The following is a 20,408-nucleotide window of genomic DNA, read 5'->3' as shown; positions in this document are numbered from 1 at the left end:
ATGTAAACTCCACACAGAGAGGACCCCAGTCGCCCAGCCAGGGAATTGAACCCAGACCCTCCTTGCTGTGAGGTGACAGCGCTACCCACCACGCCACTGTGCTGCCAAGTTACCATATTCCCATTATATCTAAGGCTTTATATGTTAATATGACAAAATTCTAAATTATTAGCATTTATTACATAGACTGATCGGCCATAACATTAACAGCCATAACACCTCTTTGTTTCTACACTCCTTGTCCATTTTCTCAGCTCCACTGACCAGAGAAGCACTTTGTACTACAATTACAGGCTGTAGTCCGTCTATTTCTCTGCACACTTTTTACCCTGTTCTTCTACGATCAGGACACAGAGCAGGTATTAGGTGGTGGACCATGTGACGTGGTGGTGGCGTGTTAGTCTGCTGCGCTTGTGTGGTTGCAGTGCTGCTGGAGTTTTTAAACACCGTGTCCACTCACTGTCCACTCTTAATCCAAAGTTTACCAGATAGATTTGCATGTTTTTAATACGTTTTTTTTTATAAAAGCTTCTCATATGTATTGTTACATATTAGTTACACATATATGTTTGTGTATGACTGAAATATGTCCTATGTTTGGAAGTTGCCAGTCGAAAGTGAGTTGGCATGTGTTTCCTGTATGTCCGTATGTGACAAGTTGGATATAAATGAAATCCATACGTGCTAATATGCGTGATGTGAAGTCAAAATGCTCATTTAAAACAGAAGTTGCCACACTTTTGGTTCTTTACTCTCATAATTGTATTATGTTCAGATTATTTTCATAGCAGTTACAAAATCATTTGCAGTCAGAATGGCATCTGTCCCAAAATAAATAGATGAACTGTCAGATTCAGGGGTTTATTAAAAGTTTGCTCCTTGTTCAAATGATCGGAATCACTTGCTCTATCAACCAATTTTGTACATTTATTTACAGTAGTAATAATATAGTTATTACAAGATATATAGATATACAGTGCATTACTGGATATTCACCAAAATGTGTGTTCAGATGTTTCATTTTACGTTTTAAACTCTGAGTGAGATGAATTCTGGATGATTTTATTATTCCATTCTCAGGTCTGTCTTAGTAATTATGGGATCTTCTACAGCTTTGTTTATTATCGTGAACGCACCTGAAATGTCTTGTTTTTATTTCTTTGTTACAGTTTCCTAGTGTCCTACTAATTATCAGAAGCCTGTAAGACGCAAACCCCATCATTGTATGGCTTGTCTGGTTTACTGAGAACATTCTAGACTGTTGAACAGTAGAGTATGATCAATAACTCTCACACTGTGGCGAGTGTATGTTTCTCTCTGGAAGGTGAATAAACTAAAGACAGGTTTTAGAGTTAGTTCAGCGAACTATGTTTCACTTTATCCCCAAGTTTTGCAGGTTTGAAAGAAAAAGCTTGACGTTGTCGGCAGGATTCGAACCTGCGCGGGGAGACCCCAATGGATTTCTAGTCCATCGCCTTAACCACTCGGCCACGACAACCTGACGCAGCCTCCCTCATCACGGTTTAAATGGCAACCGTTGTTTCTTGTTGGCGATTATTTGTACAGGATTGTGGACGTTTTACTGTTTCATCGGTGACTGTTTTTTTAATGTAACCTATAACACCCTGTTTTAGTGTTTTAGTCCCCCCAAAATCATAAGACACGCTTCTTAATCCACATTTCTGTTCCACTTTAAATGATGCAGCGGTTAGATTCAGGTTCCTATAAGGTTTATAAAACTAAACTATAAAAAGGTCTATAAAGCTTTTCAAATAAACCCCTATGCGGCGTCCGGGTGCACCATTTAAGGTGGAACGGAAAATTGTGGTTAAAAAGACGGAAAAGCTTATTTCAGTTCCGTAAGCTACTCTGTAGTTGTGAAAAAATGGAGGGAGGTATAAATATCGGTTAATGTACCTTTCTTTTAAAAATAAATAAATCATGAGCTACAGCTGAGCGAGCTAATCCACCATCCGCATGTACTGCTCGCTCTTCACCACGAGGTGTCGCTGCGGTCGCGTGTCCGCCGGTATGATCAGATAAGGCTGCGTTTACTCAGAGGCCCGAATCCGACCTTTTTCCTCATATGTGACACAGATGTGTGTCTGTGCGTCAGTGTGAACAGCAAAAGCGCAGTCAATCTGATATTGTCAGTTCCGATTTGGGACGCTTTCAGATGTGGTGCTGAAATCCGATCCGTGTCCGATCTGCGGCGACGCGGCTCAGTCTGAACAGTCAGGTCGGACAGTAACTCAGGAATATAATGCGTTACTGTACTGAAGTAGTTTTTTGTGTATCAGTACTGAAGTGGTTTTTGTGCCAATCAGGGCCCAGCGGTCACTTTGTTTAGAGCTGGTTTTGACCTGTTGGTCATACCGACCCAGTGCAGCACGCGGTTCAACGTCAGCGCAGCAGCGAAACATTCTGGAGAGTCTGTTCAACATAAATGATGAACTAACCTAACTTTGTGTAAATAGAGCACAATCTTGAAATATGTCCACATATGCAGTTGAGACTGACGTGGCTTTTTTCTGAATTTCTACAAACACCATTTCATTTTATAGTAAATGAGTTTGGGCTGGTTTATGTTTATGAACAGACGCCTACAGATCAACATAGTAAAGGAGCTCATCTGTGATCCTGAGTTTAAAGCCAGTTTTTATTCAACTTGTAACTAATTTACAAAGTAATTTTAAACTGAAACTTTGCTTGTGTGTAAAAAGTGATTTCAGAGCCACTCGGGTCTCCCTGATGGAAACTGTTTACCTTCAGTGTTTTGTGCTTATGATCATTTTAATAGACGTCAGCGTCACTAATTAATGACGTTCTATTAAAAGACTGGTTTACCAAGAGAGACGCTGGAGGACTTTCACCTGAAATGAGTTCATGAAGCCAGTCTTGTTACAAAAATGATAACAGGACATCAGAGCCACAATTACTCTTTTAGTACTTTTACTTTATACTTAAGTACATTTGAAGGTAAATACTTTAGTACTTTTACTCAAGTTGAGGTCTAGAGTAAGGGCTAGTTTTTTAACTTGGGTATCTCTACTTTAACTCAACTACATGATTTGTATTCTTCGTCCACCTCTGCTGAGAACATGAACCAAGGAAGTGGCCGTGGCAGAATAACATGCCCTTTTTTACGGTGAGCTCGAACACATTGTGGGTGATGAGTCCAGCTGTCAACAGTTAGAACTTCATAGTCGCTCTTGTGATGCTGGCGAAGGCGAAACTGAATGATAGATCACTGTTAGGAACAATATTACGACCCCATTTCCAAAAAATTGGGATGCTGTGCAAAATGTAACTAAAACCAGAATGCATTCGCAAAGTGTGCAGATTTCCAAAACATTTAAACCCTATATTTCATTGAAAATAGTACAAAGACATCGAATAAAATGTTGAAAGTGGAAATGTTATTGTTTCATGGAAAACGTATTCTCATTTTAAATTTAATGCCACCAACACGTTTAAATAAAGTTGGGACAAGGCAAGTTTGTGTGATGCTAAAAATACACCTGGTGGTTAATCAGCAACGGGTCAGAGAAAGACTGCTCAGGGAAATAGTGCAACAATTCAAAAAATAGTCTTTCTCAATATTAAATAGCAAAGAACTTCAGAGAATCTGGAGAAATCCAACATTATCCAAAAACCAACATTAGCTGGATGTGATCTTTGGGCCCTCAGGTAGCACTGCATGTGAAAACAGTTCATCACTGCATCCACAAATGCTAGTTAAAACTCTACCATGCAAATAAGAAAGCAAATGTAAACAGGATCCAGAAACACTGCTGCCTTCTCTGGGCCTGAGCTTATGTAAGATGGACTGAGGCGAAGCACAAAAGTGTCCTGTGCTCCAACAAATCAAATTCACACATATTCAAAAGCAGAATGCATCTCAAAATAACGACATCGTATCACAAAACAATGGCATATCAATTCACTTAACAACGAAAAATAATAATGAAAAGATGCTGGATGTTTTATATCAAGTGGAAAATCAGTCAAAACGCTAAATTTAACCTGTTTAGGTTTCAGTCCTTCTGTTAAGATGCAACACCCTGAACAAAAAGTTTCAGAACCTACTATTTATGTTTCATTTTTCATTTTACATTTTGACGCTGTATATGTCCACGAGTCTGCAACGTCAGTTTATTTATCATTTGTTTATTTTGATCACATTGTTAAAGTCCATTCAAAATAAAGACCACTGTGTTGTATTTACTATGGCCATCACAGAAGGCCGCGCTGTCGGTGGCTGCGCTCCAATATGCGCTTTAGCTCACTAGACTTCATAAGTAGTTCGTGTGGGTCTTTAAGTGCACTAGAATTCTATCCAATAGTTCAGCGATGCACAGACCTGAACAGAGATGGGTGAGTTCAGAGCAGGAGACGCGCTTTATTAGTACAACACGATGTGCATACATACATACATACATACATATATACATATATATATATATATATATATATATATATATATATATATATATATAGTCATATCAGTGACGCCATCGCTCCAAATGTTTAGTATAAATACAGAAATTTTATTTTAATTTTATGTTTACTTTCAGACACATGCTGTGTTAATTCCACGATTATGTAGTTTTGTAGTTCGGTTGTATTTTAAACTTGATAACTATATTTATCACTCAGCAAAATATTCTACTATTGGAAAGTTTTCCTGCCTACTGTGCTTCTCTGATCTTAAGATAACTGACTCACAGTTCTCGCTTTATTTTTGTTTTATATTTATACATATATTTATATCAAAAACGTCCCTGTGACGAATTGAGTAACCGTTCAAAATGCAGCCAGCAGAAGCCTGAGCCTCTCTCTTCCCCTACTTGCTATGGCCCTAGATAGTGTACAAGGGCACAGGATGCAGGCGCGCGAATTGGAACGCACACATGAATGCTGGGCAGAGCTGGTCACGTGACCCTCCGTCGAAGGCCCCGTTGTAGGGAAAGAGGGGAAAGGAAAAATGGCGGCTGCAGGAGAGCAGGAGCGGGACGCCGGACGTTCAGCTTGAGCCTGGGCCGAAAATCTAGTCCGGTGCTTCGGCGTGGAAACGTCGGAGACGTCGGTGTTCAGTAGGAGTGTCGGGGGTGTTTTGGTGTGATTTCCCTGAAGCTGGGAGTGCGAGAAGAGTGAAAAGGACCAGGAAAATAACAACAATAACAATAATAACAGTTCACTGAGACAGGAAAAGAGAAGAGGCAGAAATGAGAGGCAGGAGAGGCAGAGCGCCGAAGTCCGATCTAGCACTGGGAGGTCCAGGAGCCCCAGCCCGAGGTGCCCGCGGTAGAGGAGCCCGGGGCCGTGGCAGAGGGGGCAAAAGCTGCGGCCGGGGCAGGGGGGGCACACCGCGGGACCCAGAGTCTGTGGTGGCTGCAGGGGAGAACCAGCCGAGCTCCAGGCGGCGGCGGTGGAAGTGGAAAGGAAGGAGGAAGAGAGCGGAGGCGGGAACGGAGAGAGGCGGGAGCCGCGTCGGGAGCAGAGGGAGACGGATAGCGGGGAAAGTGGAGTACGATGACCGGGACAGTGAAGAGCAGGCGGAGGAGGAGAGCCTGCGGTCCGAGGAGGAGGCGGAGGAAGGGGAGGGGTTCGCACGATACTCGGATGATGATTATGTTTATGGAGATGAAGATGAAGACGACGATGATGAAGAAGTGCTAGACGAAGACGACGGGTCGGATTATGTGGCGGAGGGAGAGGAGGAGGAGGAGGAGGAAGAGGGGAACAACTTACACGGAGACACGCCAGGTACTAAACCCTCACTCATTCATTCAGGCTTTCTCTCTCTCTCTCTCTCTCTCTCTCTCTCTTACTTTCCTCTCTCTATTTCTCTCTCTCATCTTTCTCTCTCTCTCTCTCTCTCTCTCTCTCTCTCTCTCTCTCTCTCTCTCTCTCTCTCTCTCTCTCTCCCACTCTCTCTCTCTCTCTCTCTCTCTCTCTCTCTCTCTCTCTCTCTCTCAGATTTGCCTCAGTAGTAGTATTAGTAGTCTGGGGCCCTTTATTGCTGTGAGTTTAGGGGCCCATAAATATATGATTTAATTTATTTTCTCATGATTTTATGAAGATGTCACTGATGATGTTGCAGAAATCGTGCGCACGTCGCTTAAACACAGTTTCTACGTTTACTGTTTATTTACAGGGACCTTTTTTTTTTTATAGATCTTTTTCCCAGCTTATCGTATCACTTTATTTTTATTTCTCTAACATGTTTTCCTTTCTGTGTGATTAAGGCCTTTAGATGTAAACAGGATCATTCAGAGTGGTTTGAGGTGTAATGCTCCACCTCAGAAAAATGAACGGAGTCAGATTGTTCACAGTGTAGATGACGGGAACTAGACGTCTGAAGCGTTTAGTATCTCTTAAATCCACCTTGCAAGCACTACAGGAAATTCTTACAAACCTACAAGACACAATTAAAAAAGCTGTTTATCATGAAAAAATAAAAAGAGGGCGTTGTGCAGCAAAATGGTCCCCGGATTTCCCAAGAGTTACCCCTATTTGACCATTGTTAGGATCATGTTTAACAGTACAGATTCACACAAATAAAACGGCTATATTAGTGTTGTAGACATGGTGACCCCTGGTTCCCATCACCACCACTGTAAAGAAATCTGAGTCAGTAAGTGTCACTACAGTGAACCACTTCACACCAAACCACTCTGATTGACTTTGCTTACACAATCACAGCTTAACTATGCAGAAATGTTTAAAAGTCAGAGGAATTCCCCTTTAGGTCCTAATTCATTTTCATTCTTTCATTCATAATAATATCACTGGAGTAAGTTGGGGGGGGGCAGTCCTGCCAGTAGTAATAAAACCTCGATTTGCACAGCCACAGTCAGCCTTGTTTGTCATCTCCTGGGGTTCTGGTCACGCACATGCAATAAATACTGTGTACAATCATAACAAATGAAAAATATAGTCTCTCATTGTGTGGCTGAGCTGGGAACTTTCTGTCCCTCAAAAGGTTTGCAGCAACAGTAGGTTTTGACAGTGAAGGAGGAAGCCCCCTCTTTTCTCTTTGTCCAGAATAAATTTGCGTTGACATGCAGTTGGCCCGGTTGCTTTCATAACTCAGGCTTGCTTGGTTAAGTTGTTTTCTTAGTATAATGCATTTATCTCATTAGTCTAATTCCACAGTTATTGAGGGGCCCAAGCACCTGCAGCTTCACTGCTAGACAGCGGTTTAGTGAAGTCCATGTGCAAGCAGCATGCACTCATCTTTATCATGACATACCTATAGCTTATGGCAAGTAAAGAGCCTTAAATACAACTTTAAGGCAGTGAGACCCAGCAGTCCACCTGCACTGCACAGTTTCAGGCTTTCCTGCATTTGAGTGATATCACCAGGTTATGATCCGGTTATTATGGAGCTGATTTAGGGAGCAGAGTAACACCAAACTTTGCGCTGGAGGTGGGAAACACTGTGTAGATAGAGATTGAAACTAAAATCTCTGTCTGCTGAAGCAACTGCCCACTGACGTTCATTATAAGCACGCTAATAACTCTCTGGTCTGTATAGTCCGTATATTGCAACTAAACTGCAAAACCAGCCTGTTTTGAATAGGTCGAGTTCATGTCAAGAAGACCACCTCATTCATATACATCGATCAACTATCTACACTCACTGTCCATCTTATCACCTCCGCTGCCCATGTAGGAGCTCTGTAGTTCTAGAGTTACGGACTGTAGTCCATCTGTTTCTCTGCGTACTGTGTTACCCTGTTTTTCTATGGTCAGGTCCCCACAGGACCACCACAGGGCAGGTACCATTTGGGTGGTGGGTCATTTCTCAGTATTGCACTGACACTGACGCAGTGGTGGTGGTGTGTTAGTGTGTGTTGTGCTGGTCTGAGTGGATTAGACACAGCAATGCTGCTGAAGTATTTTAAACACCTCAGGGTCACTGCTGGACTGAGAATAGTCCACCAACCAAAAATATCCAACCAAATAGTCTCCTGTGGCCAGCATCCTATAAATGTGTCCAATAGAGTGGACAGTGAGTGCCTAAGAAACTCCGGCAGCACTGCTGTGTCTGATCCACTCACATCAGCTCAACACACACCAACACATCACCACCATGTCAGAGTCCATGGTGCTGAAAATGATCTACCACCCAAATAATACCTGCTCTGTGGGGGTCCTGTAGGGGTCCTGACCACTGAAGAACAGGGTAATAAAGTAAGCAGAGAAACAGATGGACTACAGTCTGTAATTGTAGAACTACAAAGTGCTCATATGTGGCCAGTGGAGCTAATAAAATGAACGAGTGTAGAAACAAAGAGGTGGTTGTTTTAATGTTATGGCTGATAACATCTTGCATGGAAGTTGCAGCTTGACTGCTTTTTGAATGAAACAGTGCAAGGCAGTCAATCATGACAGAGCTCATAGAGTATATATGAGTGTGTGTACATAGAACTGTATACATATAGATAGAGAGAGAGAGTGTGTGTGTGTGTGTGTGTGTGTTGGCTTGTTTCATTGTATTTATCTAGGGGTAAAGAGAGGTTGAAAAATGTAAAAATAAATTGTGGCTGTTTTTGGATGCATTAAAAATAAAATCTCAGCTATACTAAAATACATTAAAAAAGAAGGATACGGGCCTTTTAATAGTGAGACCATTAATCAGTGTTATGCTAGTGTTGTCTTAGCTTTGTTCTATTAATTACTTAAATTCTTTATAAGCCTTTTAATGAGGTTCAGTCTTTATTCAGGTAATAATCCACTTTTTCCACTTATCACTGTAGTTCTCTGTAAGGGCTATGTGTGGACTTTATGCAGTGTAATTCCACATTGTGCCCCATGTTTTGAAGTGCATTTGTCATGTAGTGGAGTTTGCGTTGAAAAAACTTTTGGGACCTCATTCTGAAGGGAGTGGTTGTTTTTGTACCTGCTGCTGTCTCGTGTCTTTTGACAGTTGTCATGTTTCAGATAGAGGTCACGAGAGGACAGAGCGCAGCAGTAGCCTATAGAGTGGCAGTAACTGTGTTGATATATCTTACCTATATGGAATTCGTGTACATGTTTGTACAGTCACAACTGAGTGCATCACTTTTCAGAGAACCAGGGCCAGCCTGGTTTACACAACAGAACTCCACTGTCACCAGTGTAGGTACATAAAAGGCATCTGTACTCCTGCTGTCGGGTTGAGGCTCTGCTGCACAAAGCCGAGAGGCTCTTAACGCAGATGATCCACTTTGACGTCGGTGAGTAGGCACAGCCTCTAAGAAGAAAGGGGATCATTCGTTGGGCACAGTGTCTCTCATCCAGATTTCTTAAGCTAAGATTGACAAAATAATGGGTGTGAGAAACACCAAAGTTCTTCCTTGTTTTCGTTTCCCTGTGCTCTCTGGTGAATTGGTCTCACCTGTGGAGCGCCGTATCTGTCTCACCTTTCATTTGCCCGTAATCCACGGCACACAGCAATGAATGCGGCAAACTCCAGAACTGCAGTACTCTGAACACCGAATGTTCATTCTGAGGACTTTCTGGGATAACAGGGCCTGACTGATTTGAAAGTTTTGTAGCTGATATCGATTGTAGGGGCTAAAAATTCAGAAAACTGAGAATAATGAATTTTGTACCTCAGCAGTTTTAGTTATAATAGTTTCCCCCAGCACAAAAACCTAGGGGGGATGCCATAGGTGGGAGAAAATTTAGCTAAATATGAATCCAGGCGTGTTTTTAATTTTTTAGATATGAAGCACTCAGAGGAGAACATTTGGCACGTTTTTTAAACAAATAAACTGGCTTTGTTCAGTGCTGACATTATGCATCTAGGCCAATTAAAAGGGGCCACATTCTTAGATTTTTTTTTGTATGTTGTAATGTAATGTAATATTATATAACTTAAAACATTTGTGACTCTCTGTACCAAAAATAGCTTTTTTCCATTGCCGCATTCGAGCCTCTCTTTATCCATCCATCCATCCATTTTCTAAGCCGCTTCTCCGTCAGGGTCGCGGGGGGGTGCTGGAGCCTATCCCAGCAGTCTTCGGGCGGAAGGCAGGATACAGTTTGTCGTTTATGTAGCTTATCTTTCTCTCTCTGTTTGTTCTGTTTCTTTAGGCCGTAGAAGGTCTCGAGTGTGTCGTCCTCGTACTCCATTATTCGAGGAGAAAGATGTCCCCCTTCTTGACCTTCCAAAATCCTCAGATGACCTTCTGGTCCCAGCAACGCACCTCCTTACCGCAGCCTCAATTTACGAGGTGCTGCGGAACTTCAGCTCAGTTCTGCGTCTCTCACCATTTTGCTTCGAGGACTTCTGCGCTGCCGTGTCTGGACAGGAACAGTGTACCCTGCTGGCTGAAACACACATCGCCCTGCTGAAGGCCATACTGCGCGAGGAGGACACCTCTAACACCAGTTTCGGCCCCACCGACCTGAAGGACAGCGTGAACTCGACGCTTTACTTTATGGACGGGATGACGTGGCCTGAGGTGGTCCGGGCTTACTGCGAGAGTGACCCGGAGTACCATCATGTCCTGAAGTTTCAGGATGGAGAGGACTATCCCTTCGAACCACTGGAGAGCAAGCTGAAAGGTAAGGGCATGTGTTTGTGCAAGTGTGTTTGTAGAGATATGGTACGTTTTCATTTAAGGGGGGTTTGTATTTTATTAAAAATACTTTTGATCTCTTAAAAAAAACGCACTGACGTCTTGACGAAGTTCAGAGAGTCCAGCCAAGGAAACTAAGCAGCAAAAGCAACCTCCTTTGTTTGTGTATTTATTCACTAACCATGGCTATGATGTCACAACCATGCAGTGCGAGGGACAGCAATGCAGCACATAAATGTAGAGAAATCCCACAAATTGAGAAATGGTATAGGATAACAGTCACTTAATAATTTACTTAAAAATCACTTAATAATACCTAACAGCAAACTATCGAAAGGTAGTAAACTCCTCGTGGAACTCTACGACCATGGAAACGTTTTAAAGGGGTAAATCGATGGAGTCATTGTTTCCTTATAGAGAAATTTACTGACCCAGATTTCTTTACAGTGGAACCAGAATATTTAAAGCACATGTAGCAACTTTATTCATTTTCAAGAAGAACCACTGAACCTTCATTTGTCTTCAGAGTTATGTGTGTAATATATGTTATATGTGTTACTGATGGTAAAATAGTGAAAAGTTTTCCTCGGGAACTGTTTTGTTTTAGAACTCCCTGCATTCTCTCTGCCATATTTTACTAAATAGGTTTGGGCCCAAACCTTAGCACTCCTGCAACGTCTCTGCACCAGGCAGTGTATTAATAACCTACTGCGAGGGAGCTTTTAGAAGCAATAAACTCTCCAGACGTCTGGTTCACCACCACTGTAAACAGTTTTGATTCTAAATATCTCTAGAGCAAACCATTTCACATCTAACCACTCTGAATGACTTTGCTTGCATGCTAAACGTTTTATTATGAAGAAAACTGTGGCATCGTTACTGAGCGTCCTGTCTTGGGAATATAGCCGCACATTTTATCCCCTCTGGATAAAAAGAGTTTGCAAAATAAATCGGTCCAGTCATTGTTTAGGAATCTGTGCTTAATACCAAGGCAGACACTTGAAAGAAGAATGTAAGTTTTAAAGATAGATATGCCCAAAGGATTAGAAGAGAGCTGCTTAATGCTGACTACACCTTTGCAGGTATTTTTTCCTGCTTAACTAAAAAGCAGTAGTAAAAATGAATTACTAGTCTGTACGTGTTCCCAAACATTTGATGCTCAGTGTAGTATGTGAATGAAAATTTCAGATTGAGAATTGGAGATAATTAGATGTCCACTCATGTCCCCAGTTCTCAGTACAGATTTATCGATGCGGTTGTGAATTAATTTCTTCTGAATCTTCTCTCTGCAGTGCTGCAGTTCCTCGTGGATCAGTTTCTGGCCACTAACCTGGCGCGGGAGGAGCTGATGTCGGAGGGCGTGGTCCAGTATGATGACCACTGTCGCGTTTGCCATAGCCTGGGTGACCTGCTGTGCTGTGAGACGTGTTCTGCTGTGTATCATCTGGACTGTGTGCGGCCGCCGTTACGCGAGGTTCCAGAGGAGGAGTGGCAGTGTGAGGTGTGTGTAGCTCACCGGGTGCCAGGTGTGTGCGACAGCGTTACAGAGAGTCAGAAGACCCGCCCCTACATCCGGCAGGAGCCAGTCGGATTTGATCGCCACCGCAGAAAGTACTGGTTCCTTACACGCAGGATCATAGTGTAAGTTAAAAGTCTTAAGCAAAACCAACATAAAGTAATGATAATTCTTCACACAGTGGACTTCAATCAAGAAACAAGTGCTGGAAATGAATTCTTATTTATTTATTTGTTTGTTTGTTTATTTAACTTTTCTTTTGTGTGTTTGTGATTTGTGAGGCACTGTTTGAGTGTTCCAGCAGTGACCGGTGTTGAGAGCAATAGAGACAGCGTTTCCTAAAGCGTGTACTGCAAGCAAAGCAAAGTTTATTTATATAGCATATATTTAACAGGTGTTGTCACAAAGCAGCTTTACAGAACAATTAGTATTACAGAAAGAAAAAGAAAAGAAAATCCGGGTCCAAGCCCCCATGAGCAAGCCAGTGGCGACAGTGGCAAGGAAAAACTCCCTAAGGGCAAGATGAAGAAAGCTTGAGAGGAACCAAGACTCAGAAGGGGAACCCATCCTCCTCTGGTCGACACCAGACAGCAAAACATTAAAAACAGTTAGTATAAAGTATTATAGTATTGTAGTACAAATGGGGAAAAACAGGTGGGGCAGTGGTTAATTTGATTAGTTTATGATTATGCAGCGGCAGCAGCAGCATCTGAGGTGAGGATTGCGCAGCGTTGTACAGCAAGAAGCTCATTAGTAGTCAAGCCGGTCCAGAAGGCTGGCGAGCAGTGGCACCTGCTCCAGGCAGAACAGGCATCAGCATCAGATACACAGGATGGGCATCTATTCAACTCGTAAAAGAAAGGAACGAGAAACACACAGAGTTAGTTGTGTAATGAGTGACTGATCACAGATTACAGTGTTAACAGAGCAGCAGAGACTCAGGCAGGTCTAGATCTGACAGGGAAGACTAACTACCAAAGGCTCGACTATACAAGTAAGTTTTTAGCCTAGACTTAAAGACTGAGGCTGTGTCTGAGTCCCGAACATTAATGGGAAGATTATTCCAAAGCTGGGGGGCTTTGTATGTGAAGGCTCTCCCCCCCTGATGTAGCTTTATTAATTCTAGGTGCCAGCAGTGAGCCAGCGCCTTGTGATCTAAGTAGGCGTGATGGTTCATAGTAGGAGAGAAGCTCACTCAGGTGCTGAGGGGCGAGTCCGTTTAGAGCTTTATAGGTCAATAATAGAATTTTATAATCAATGAGAAATTTAACTGGTAACCAGTGCAGGGTTGATCAAACTGGGCTAATATGGTCAAACCTTCTGGTTCTTGTGAGACTCTGACTGCAGTGCTCTGGACCAGCTGAAGCTTTTTGATACTTTTGCTGGGATTAGAAGTAATAAATGCATGAACTAACTCTAACTAACTCTATATCCTGTAGAGATAATGCATTTCTTAATTTAGCAATATTACGGAGATGCAGGAAGGCTGTTCTAGTAATATTAGTTATATGTGTGTCAAAGAACAGATCAGGGTCTATCGCAACGCCAAGTACTGTCATAGTAAATAGTAGGACCGCTCGATATGGACATAAATGTGGTGTTCTGTAAAACTGTTGGATATCATGATGACGACATGAGAAGCGATAAATTCTAAATAAAAATAATGAAGAACTGTTTAGATTAAATTGGAGCAGCAAGCACATTTTGTCCACTGAAAGGCTAAGAAACTGTCTGTTTAGCCGAATAGAGCAGAGAGAACACGGTTCAAGCCCAGTACAGGGAAGTGTTGAGATTCGAATGCTGTTTCCTAACAATCTAATTACGCTGCTCTCGTGCTGCGTATGTGAGGTATTTTGAATTGTTTAGTCATTGCAGGTCTTATCAATATGTTTATGGCAGAAACTCATATCATGATAATAAAAATGTGTACTGAATTTTATGTTAAGGTAGCAATAGCAGTGTGTTTTGCAAAGTGTTGTGTTACTATGGGGTTTTGGACCCCACCCCTGCCTTTTTGTCCACTGTTTCTGATGGAAATAATTTGGGAATAGCTATGTTTTGATACTGTTTTAGGCCTATATAATGTTAAAGATATGTCTGTATATATGGTTGTTGGAAAGTATTATCATATTCTCCCCTATTCACAACTGTAGTCCTTTTTTGGTAAGTGTTGGGTTGTTTTACGCAAAAACCCTATGCTGTTTAACACCGTGTCCTAATGGCAAAGGCAAAACCAAAAAGCTCCTGTTATAATCAGTAAAGCTAGAGAGAAGCAGCTGGTGAGTTTCAAAGACTCTTCTATAAAACAACTTGGAGAAAAAAGGCCAAAGTGTTATAAGTTGGATGTGAATACTGTTTGTTTTGTTTCATTCACTGAAAAGGATTAGCTAAATAGACTTACAAGTTAACCGATACAACCGAGATGCCCAAAACATAAGACCACAGTGGTTTAATGCCATTTTTCATTCTGCTGTCTAGATTACTGAGATTGTTTACATTCTGACACTTGACATTTTTGGTGTAGACATTCAAAATGCTTTACAGCTTCATGCTGTACTACATTTGGAGACTTGCTCGCTCTTTAAGGACTTCTCTTATGTAACGCAAACACAGTAGATCATGTTGTGCATTGTGCTTAACTGATTTCACATGTCAAGGTCACGCCTTTTCTTATGCTTACCAGTTAATGATGTCGTAATTCATACACAAGCATAATGCATCAGCATCATTTTATCATCTCATCATCCTGTCCCTTTTCTCCTGCAGTGAGGAGGATGGAGAGCATGAGAACAAAACGATCTGGTATTACAGTACGAAGGTGCAGCTGGCGGAGCTGCTGTGTGTACTGGATAAGACCAAATGGGAGAAGCAGCTGTGCCGCATGTTGGAGGAGCTGCGGGAGGAGATCCATGCACACATGGACATCACCGAGGAGCTCACCAATAAGGCCCGCGGCAACAACAAGTGCTACCTCACTGCCGCTAATGGTAAGAGCTGCAAGAACCTGGCCTGCTCTCAGATCAGTTGGGGTGTGGATGTGGCACTAAGGAATAGTGGTGCGTTAAATTTTTTATTGGCTGAAAAAAATTTGAAGGCTGTAATTTTGGTGAATTCCTGTTTTCTACCACCACATCTTCACCCTAACAGATTCAAGATGAAAAGATTACATTTTGAAAATTAAATTTTACATGTCTTTCCCATTTTTAGAGGCTTAACAAAATACAAACAGGCATAACGCACTGAAAACAGTTTCAGTGGTAATGACAGTAGAACGTAGCTGTTAAAAAAAGACAGAAAGACAAGTTAAGAAAATCTTCAACGTTGCCCTAAATGTCTAATTGGGCCAAGAATTTTAATTTTAGTGTCTCACTGGTAGCGAATGTTTGGGGTTTGTATCCAAATCGGGTGACACTTTATTGTGAGTGGTCTGTTTCAGATTAAACAAACACACAACAGACTCTCAGTAACATGTGAAAACATATGAGGGTGAAGTTGAGGCACTCTTTCTGTAAAGGAGTGTGAGATTCTGACCCTCCGTCTAGTAAGCATTTAGATACAGACAAAAGCCAAGATTAGGAACTTCCTGTATTTGGATTCTGATTGGTGTAATGTATGTATTTACTACCCAAACACTGTGTAAATGAAGTATTTAGTGGTTAATGAAATGCAGTTATTTATGGCTCTTTTTGAAGTACCTTCTTCTCTTTCCTGGTGATCTTATCTTGTTGAGACGTCATTTTGATCCTTATCAGTATAAACCACAGAAACGTTATCTTTCACACAAGATGTGCACTGGACTGCAGTGTAGAGCTGAGACGTATACAAGTGTAAAAGTGATAACCAATGTAAAATTGTCTTATTATATGGATTCTACCATATTGTACATTTTTAAATAGGTTAAAAAAAAAAAAACATTTTATAGTTTGGTTGATTTGATCTGTTTGTTGTGCTATAATACAGCATTTTGTAGGATTGGCTTTGGAGTTGGAAGTGGATTGGACAAACATAGGCACTTAAAATTCCCCCAATTTTTCCAATTTTCTGAATAATTCAGGCTTTTAGATATAAGCAAAGTCATGTGAAAGGGTCCATTGTAGAGAAACTTACCAATTCGCATTTCTTTATAATGGTGGTGATGGGAACCAGGGGGCCCTATGTCTACAACATGAATATAGCTATTTTATTTACTATCCAAAACAACCAGTGAACCTACACGTGTCTTCTGAGTTTTTATATGTAAATGTTAATGATGGTAAAATCTGTGGGGACTGTTTTACCTTACAATGCCCTGAATGTACACCCCCACCCCCGCCGCTATTAATAGGTTAAAATCAATGGATTAAAACACATTTTAAGCCAAAACACAAAATTTTCACAAAATTATTATTTAAAAAAAAACGACAACAAGAAAAAAACAACAATGTATCAGACATCAGGCAGCTTTTGGGGGCATTAAACTCCTCAGACGTCTGCTTCCCATCAGTGCCACAGTGAAAAAGTCCTAACTGTAATTTGCCTTTAATTATACAGATTTTTATTGATTTTTTTTTTTTTTTTTCTTTTTCTAAATCGGTGGCGTTTTGACTGGAAATTAAATATGTAAAGGCAATTTAGCAAGACAGCTTTCATCAGCATAGGCCTTCAGTGTCACATAAGTGTAGCCTGAACAAAGCAGTTGCTTGCCCCAGTCTTTGTGCTGGGTGAGAAAACTGTCCAGTGTGAGGGATTTTCTGTTAAATTGTTGCTCTTTCTGCCATTCAGCTACACACACAGCATGGTATCCTCTCTGTTTGTCATGGTAATACTCTTATCATTAGTAGAGCCCCCCCCACTGCCCCCTCTGTCTGCTTTGTGCTTTGTTCCCTCCCTGATAATCACCCCTCCCACCACACACCCAAGCAGTGGAAGCAGTGATTTAGTTGAGGATTAAGGAGGTCATAGTGTGTCTGTGTGTGTCTGTGTGTGTCTGTGTGTGTCTGTGTGTGTCTCTCTGTGTCTCTCTGTGTCTCTCTGTGTGTGTCTGTGTGTGTCTGTGTGTGTGTCTGTGTGTGTGTGTGTGTGTGTGTATAAGAGAGAGTATTTTCATGCTTTATTAGGACAAAAGTGTAGGAAAGATGAGAGAAATTTGAGCAGCAAAATTATTATGATATTGTAAAATATTTTCTCTTCCTTGCATGTATGCATTACAAAAGCTCCGCTTCATTTTTAATGAGAAGATTAAATTTTTTTTTTTTTTTAGTTTTTGACGTGAAGATTAGAGTTGGGTTAGGAATACTAATGTAATAATACCTCTCATTACTGTCAGAAGAAAACCTCATAACTCCAGTTGTGTTCAGTTTTTGACATAATTTGAAAATGCTTGTTGCCCTTTACATTGTGCGTAAATTTCATGATAAATGGACCAGCCCATGAAACGACCCAGAATTGCAAAAAATTCTGCTTTTATTGACTTACATTAAAAGTAAAGTACGTTTTTTTTCCTTCTCCTGTAAAGTTACCATTTTTGAGATAAAAGGCTTTCTTCCAAGAACAGTGATCTACTCTAGCGCTCAAAGTTTGGAATTACTGTTTGCAGTAAAAAATGCATGTAAATGTGTAAAAGGATTTTATTGAGTCTACTAGTCTACAGCTTGACTAATTTCAATTCATTAGTAGAAAGCTGAAAATTGTAATGTTACAAAAATGCACAGAAATTTCTCATTTTTGAGAAAGCAGTATGTCATTAAAAATGTTCTAATGAAAATAATATTTATAATAACATAATTTCCAGATGCAAAGCTTCTCAAGAAATTTCAGTATATTACATAAGTTTTAACATCTTGGTGTCCCAAAAGCTTAAAAAGAAAAAAAAAATCTTAAAATACTTCTAGCTGTAGCATTTCAGTCTGCACCGTACAAGTTAAAATTAAATAAAATAACAGCAGTTTTTAATGTCACAAGAATTTAGAAACTTTTTTGAACACTAGTGTAGATACCAAAACCTTTCATGCTTGGGGAATAATTATTACATGCAAGTAGACACGTAGAGACAGCAGATGTAGTACTTCATACAGTATGCAAAGTTTGGGTGCCCTCAACAAATAACATGTTTTGCTGATTTTCCTGGGGGGGAAAAATAAATTTTGCTGAGAAAAAAAAGTTCTACAGAGAACACACTTCTGCACAGTTTAATGCACAGCTGCTGTTTATTCACTAAATTTAACAAATTGCAGGAAAAAATCAGACCTATGCAAAAGTTAATGGCAAATAGTATTGTGTACAGATATACACTATAATGCCAAAAGTATTCGCTCATCTGCCGTCACATGCATATGAACTCGACTGACATCCCATTTTTAATCCATAAGTGTTTAATACGATGTCAGACCACCCTTTGCAGCTATAACCATTTCAGTTCTTTTGGGAAGGCTTTCCATAAGGGTTAGAAGTGTGTTTATGGGCATTTCTTCCAGAAGCGCATTTGTAAGGTCAGACACTGATGTTGGATGAGAAGGCCTGACTCACAGTCTCCGCTTTAATTCATCCCAAAGGTGTTCTATTGGGTTGAGGTCAGGACTCAAGTAGAGTTCTTCCACACCAAACACGCTCATCCATGTCTGGAATTCACTGAGCTCCTGAGAGCAACTCATTTTTTCACAAATGTTTGTAGAAGCAGTCTGCAGGCCTAGGTGCTTGGTTTTATACACCTGTGGTCATGGAAGTGATTGGAACACCTGAATTCAGTGATTTGGATGGGTGAGTGAATACTTTTGGCAAAGGTGTGTTCCGTAGAGGGTGTGTTGATTTTTCACTTAGAAAATCAGCAAAACCTGTAATTTGACTGTGAATGTTCAATCTTTTACAGATTATTCCATGTCATAATATAAAAAAACAGATCTGTGTTGTCTAGTCAGATTCAGGCAGTAGGATTGCTGCAACTCTATCGGTCTATCAGAAGTGGATCTACCTGCCAGACAGTGACTCTGTGCCTGAACAGAGACACTAGAAACGGCCAGGATGGAGAAATGAGATCCTGCAAGTATAAGAACCCAATAACCCTGGGATCACAGAATGAAATAAGAGTGTGTCTGGAGAGCAGCCAGGCCGGGACTCTTTAGTACTGAGGTGTTGTTGATTGTTGTTTGAACATCATCGCCCTTTATATTGTGTGAAAATTTCATGATGATCATACCAATAGAAATACTCCCAAGTCACTTGAAATAACACCTTTTTTTACATTTAAATTACATTAATAGTTAAGAATGTTTTTGCATTCTCCTGTAAAATTCCTATTTTGGAGATACATGGTTTTCTTTGGACTGCAATGATTATAGCAATTCATATCAGTGGCGTAAACTGAATACGACACTTTATGTTTATGTTTAAAAATATCCCGTGCATGTTATTTTGGCCAAGAAAGAGCTTAAAAATGTATCTTTCCATGCCTCCGTGCATCATCAGAGGAGATCCTGGAGCGTGTGAGGGCCAGGCAGGAGGAAGAGATGGAGGGGGTGAAGAGGAGGGCAGCAGAGGAGCTAGAGCGACTGAAGAAGGAAGAAGTTGAGGTTGAGCCTTGCACAGCCGAGGAGGAGTCGGAAAAGCTTGCAGATGAATCTCCACCAGTCCAAACAGGCACTGAGGAGGCTACCCTTACAGGTAATGAACCAGTAGATTAGTTATAAATTAGACAGTATAGCTGTGGCCTCTTATGTAGGGTTCAGCAATTAGAATAAATGGTATATCCTGATACTTGGTCATTAACACAATAAATGATGCAGGTCATGACACACAGACAAAAAGCCATAGTAGTGTCACCTTTAAAATACACAAATACAAAAACAATGAATGCATTTATTATTATTCGGCATTTTACATAATGTGCTGCACTAAAACCAAATAACCATGTAATGCAAAATGCAGTAGGTCAGTGTCCTTTATGTAAATTTCTTCAGTATGCTCAGAAATGCATATTATCATGCAAGCAAATTTGATCACGATAACTGTCATATTGCTTACTCTTACACTCATGGCCTGACACTCCCATGGCTCCTTCAGTTTGTGCAGTTATTTTGTAAATTTAGGTGATCTTGTGTTGTACCTTTGTAGATAACATCTAGCTAGCTGACTTAATATTTAACTTGGGGTTACTTGTGTGGTCATTTGAGCCCTTACAACAATAAAAACAGTGTATGTGGCGTTTATTTGTTAAAAAAAAATATAAGCATAGTAAACAAAATGACTGTCAATCCAAAAAAAGGATAGAATGATTAATACATTTGTTTTTTTTTAGCTGAATTAGTCATGGATCCACTTTTGGTTGAGTTTGTAGCACACAT

The 20,408-nt window shown here is 40.7% G+C and overlaps 1 protein-coding gene and 1 non-coding gene across 6 annotated transcripts in view; one reads left to right on the top strand and one right to left on the bottom strand.

Annotated features, from left to right (window-relative positions):
- Positions 1–1,416: 1,416 nt before the first annotated feature.
- On the bottom strand, positions 1,417–1,498 carry trnas-aga. The gene has a single exon. It is a non-coding gene; the product is annotated as a tRNA-Ser (tRNA).
- A 3,292-nt stretch (positions 1,499–4,790) lies between these two features.
- LOC108424778 (nucleosome-remodeling factor subunit BPTF) overlaps positions 4,791–20,408 on the top strand; it is a 75,098-nt gene continuing 59,480 nt past the window's right edge. For 4 of the 5 annotated variants that reach the window (XM_017693008.2, XM_017693003.2, XM_037536451.1 and 1 more), the window contains exons 1-5: positions 5,229–5,769; positions 10,090–10,563; positions 11,870–12,218; positions 14,860–15,080; positions 19,534–19,728. In XM_017693008.2, the coding sequence (XP_017548497.2) occupies positions 5,229–5,769; positions 10,090–10,563; positions 11,870–12,218; positions 14,860–15,080; positions 19,534–19,728 (1,780 nt within the window). Of the gene's footprint in view, positions 5,770–10,089; positions 10,564–11,869; positions 12,219–14,859; positions 15,081–19,533; positions 19,729–20,408 lie in introns of all 5 variants that reach the window. The other variant, XM_037536450.1, reaches the window with a different exon arrangement.

This window comes from Pygocentrus nattereri, chromosome 30, assembly GCF_015220715.1.
Source record: "Pygocentrus nattereri isolate fPygNat1 chromosome 30, fPygNat1.pri, whole genome shotgun sequence".
In the NCBI taxonomy this organism is placed as follows: domain Eukaryota; kingdom Metazoa; phylum Chordata; class Actinopteri; order Characiformes; family Serrasalmidae; genus Pygocentrus; species Pygocentrus nattereri.
The sequence above is the reverse complement of the archived record's forward strand: the minus strand, read 5'-3'. Positions and strand labels throughout refer to the sequence as shown.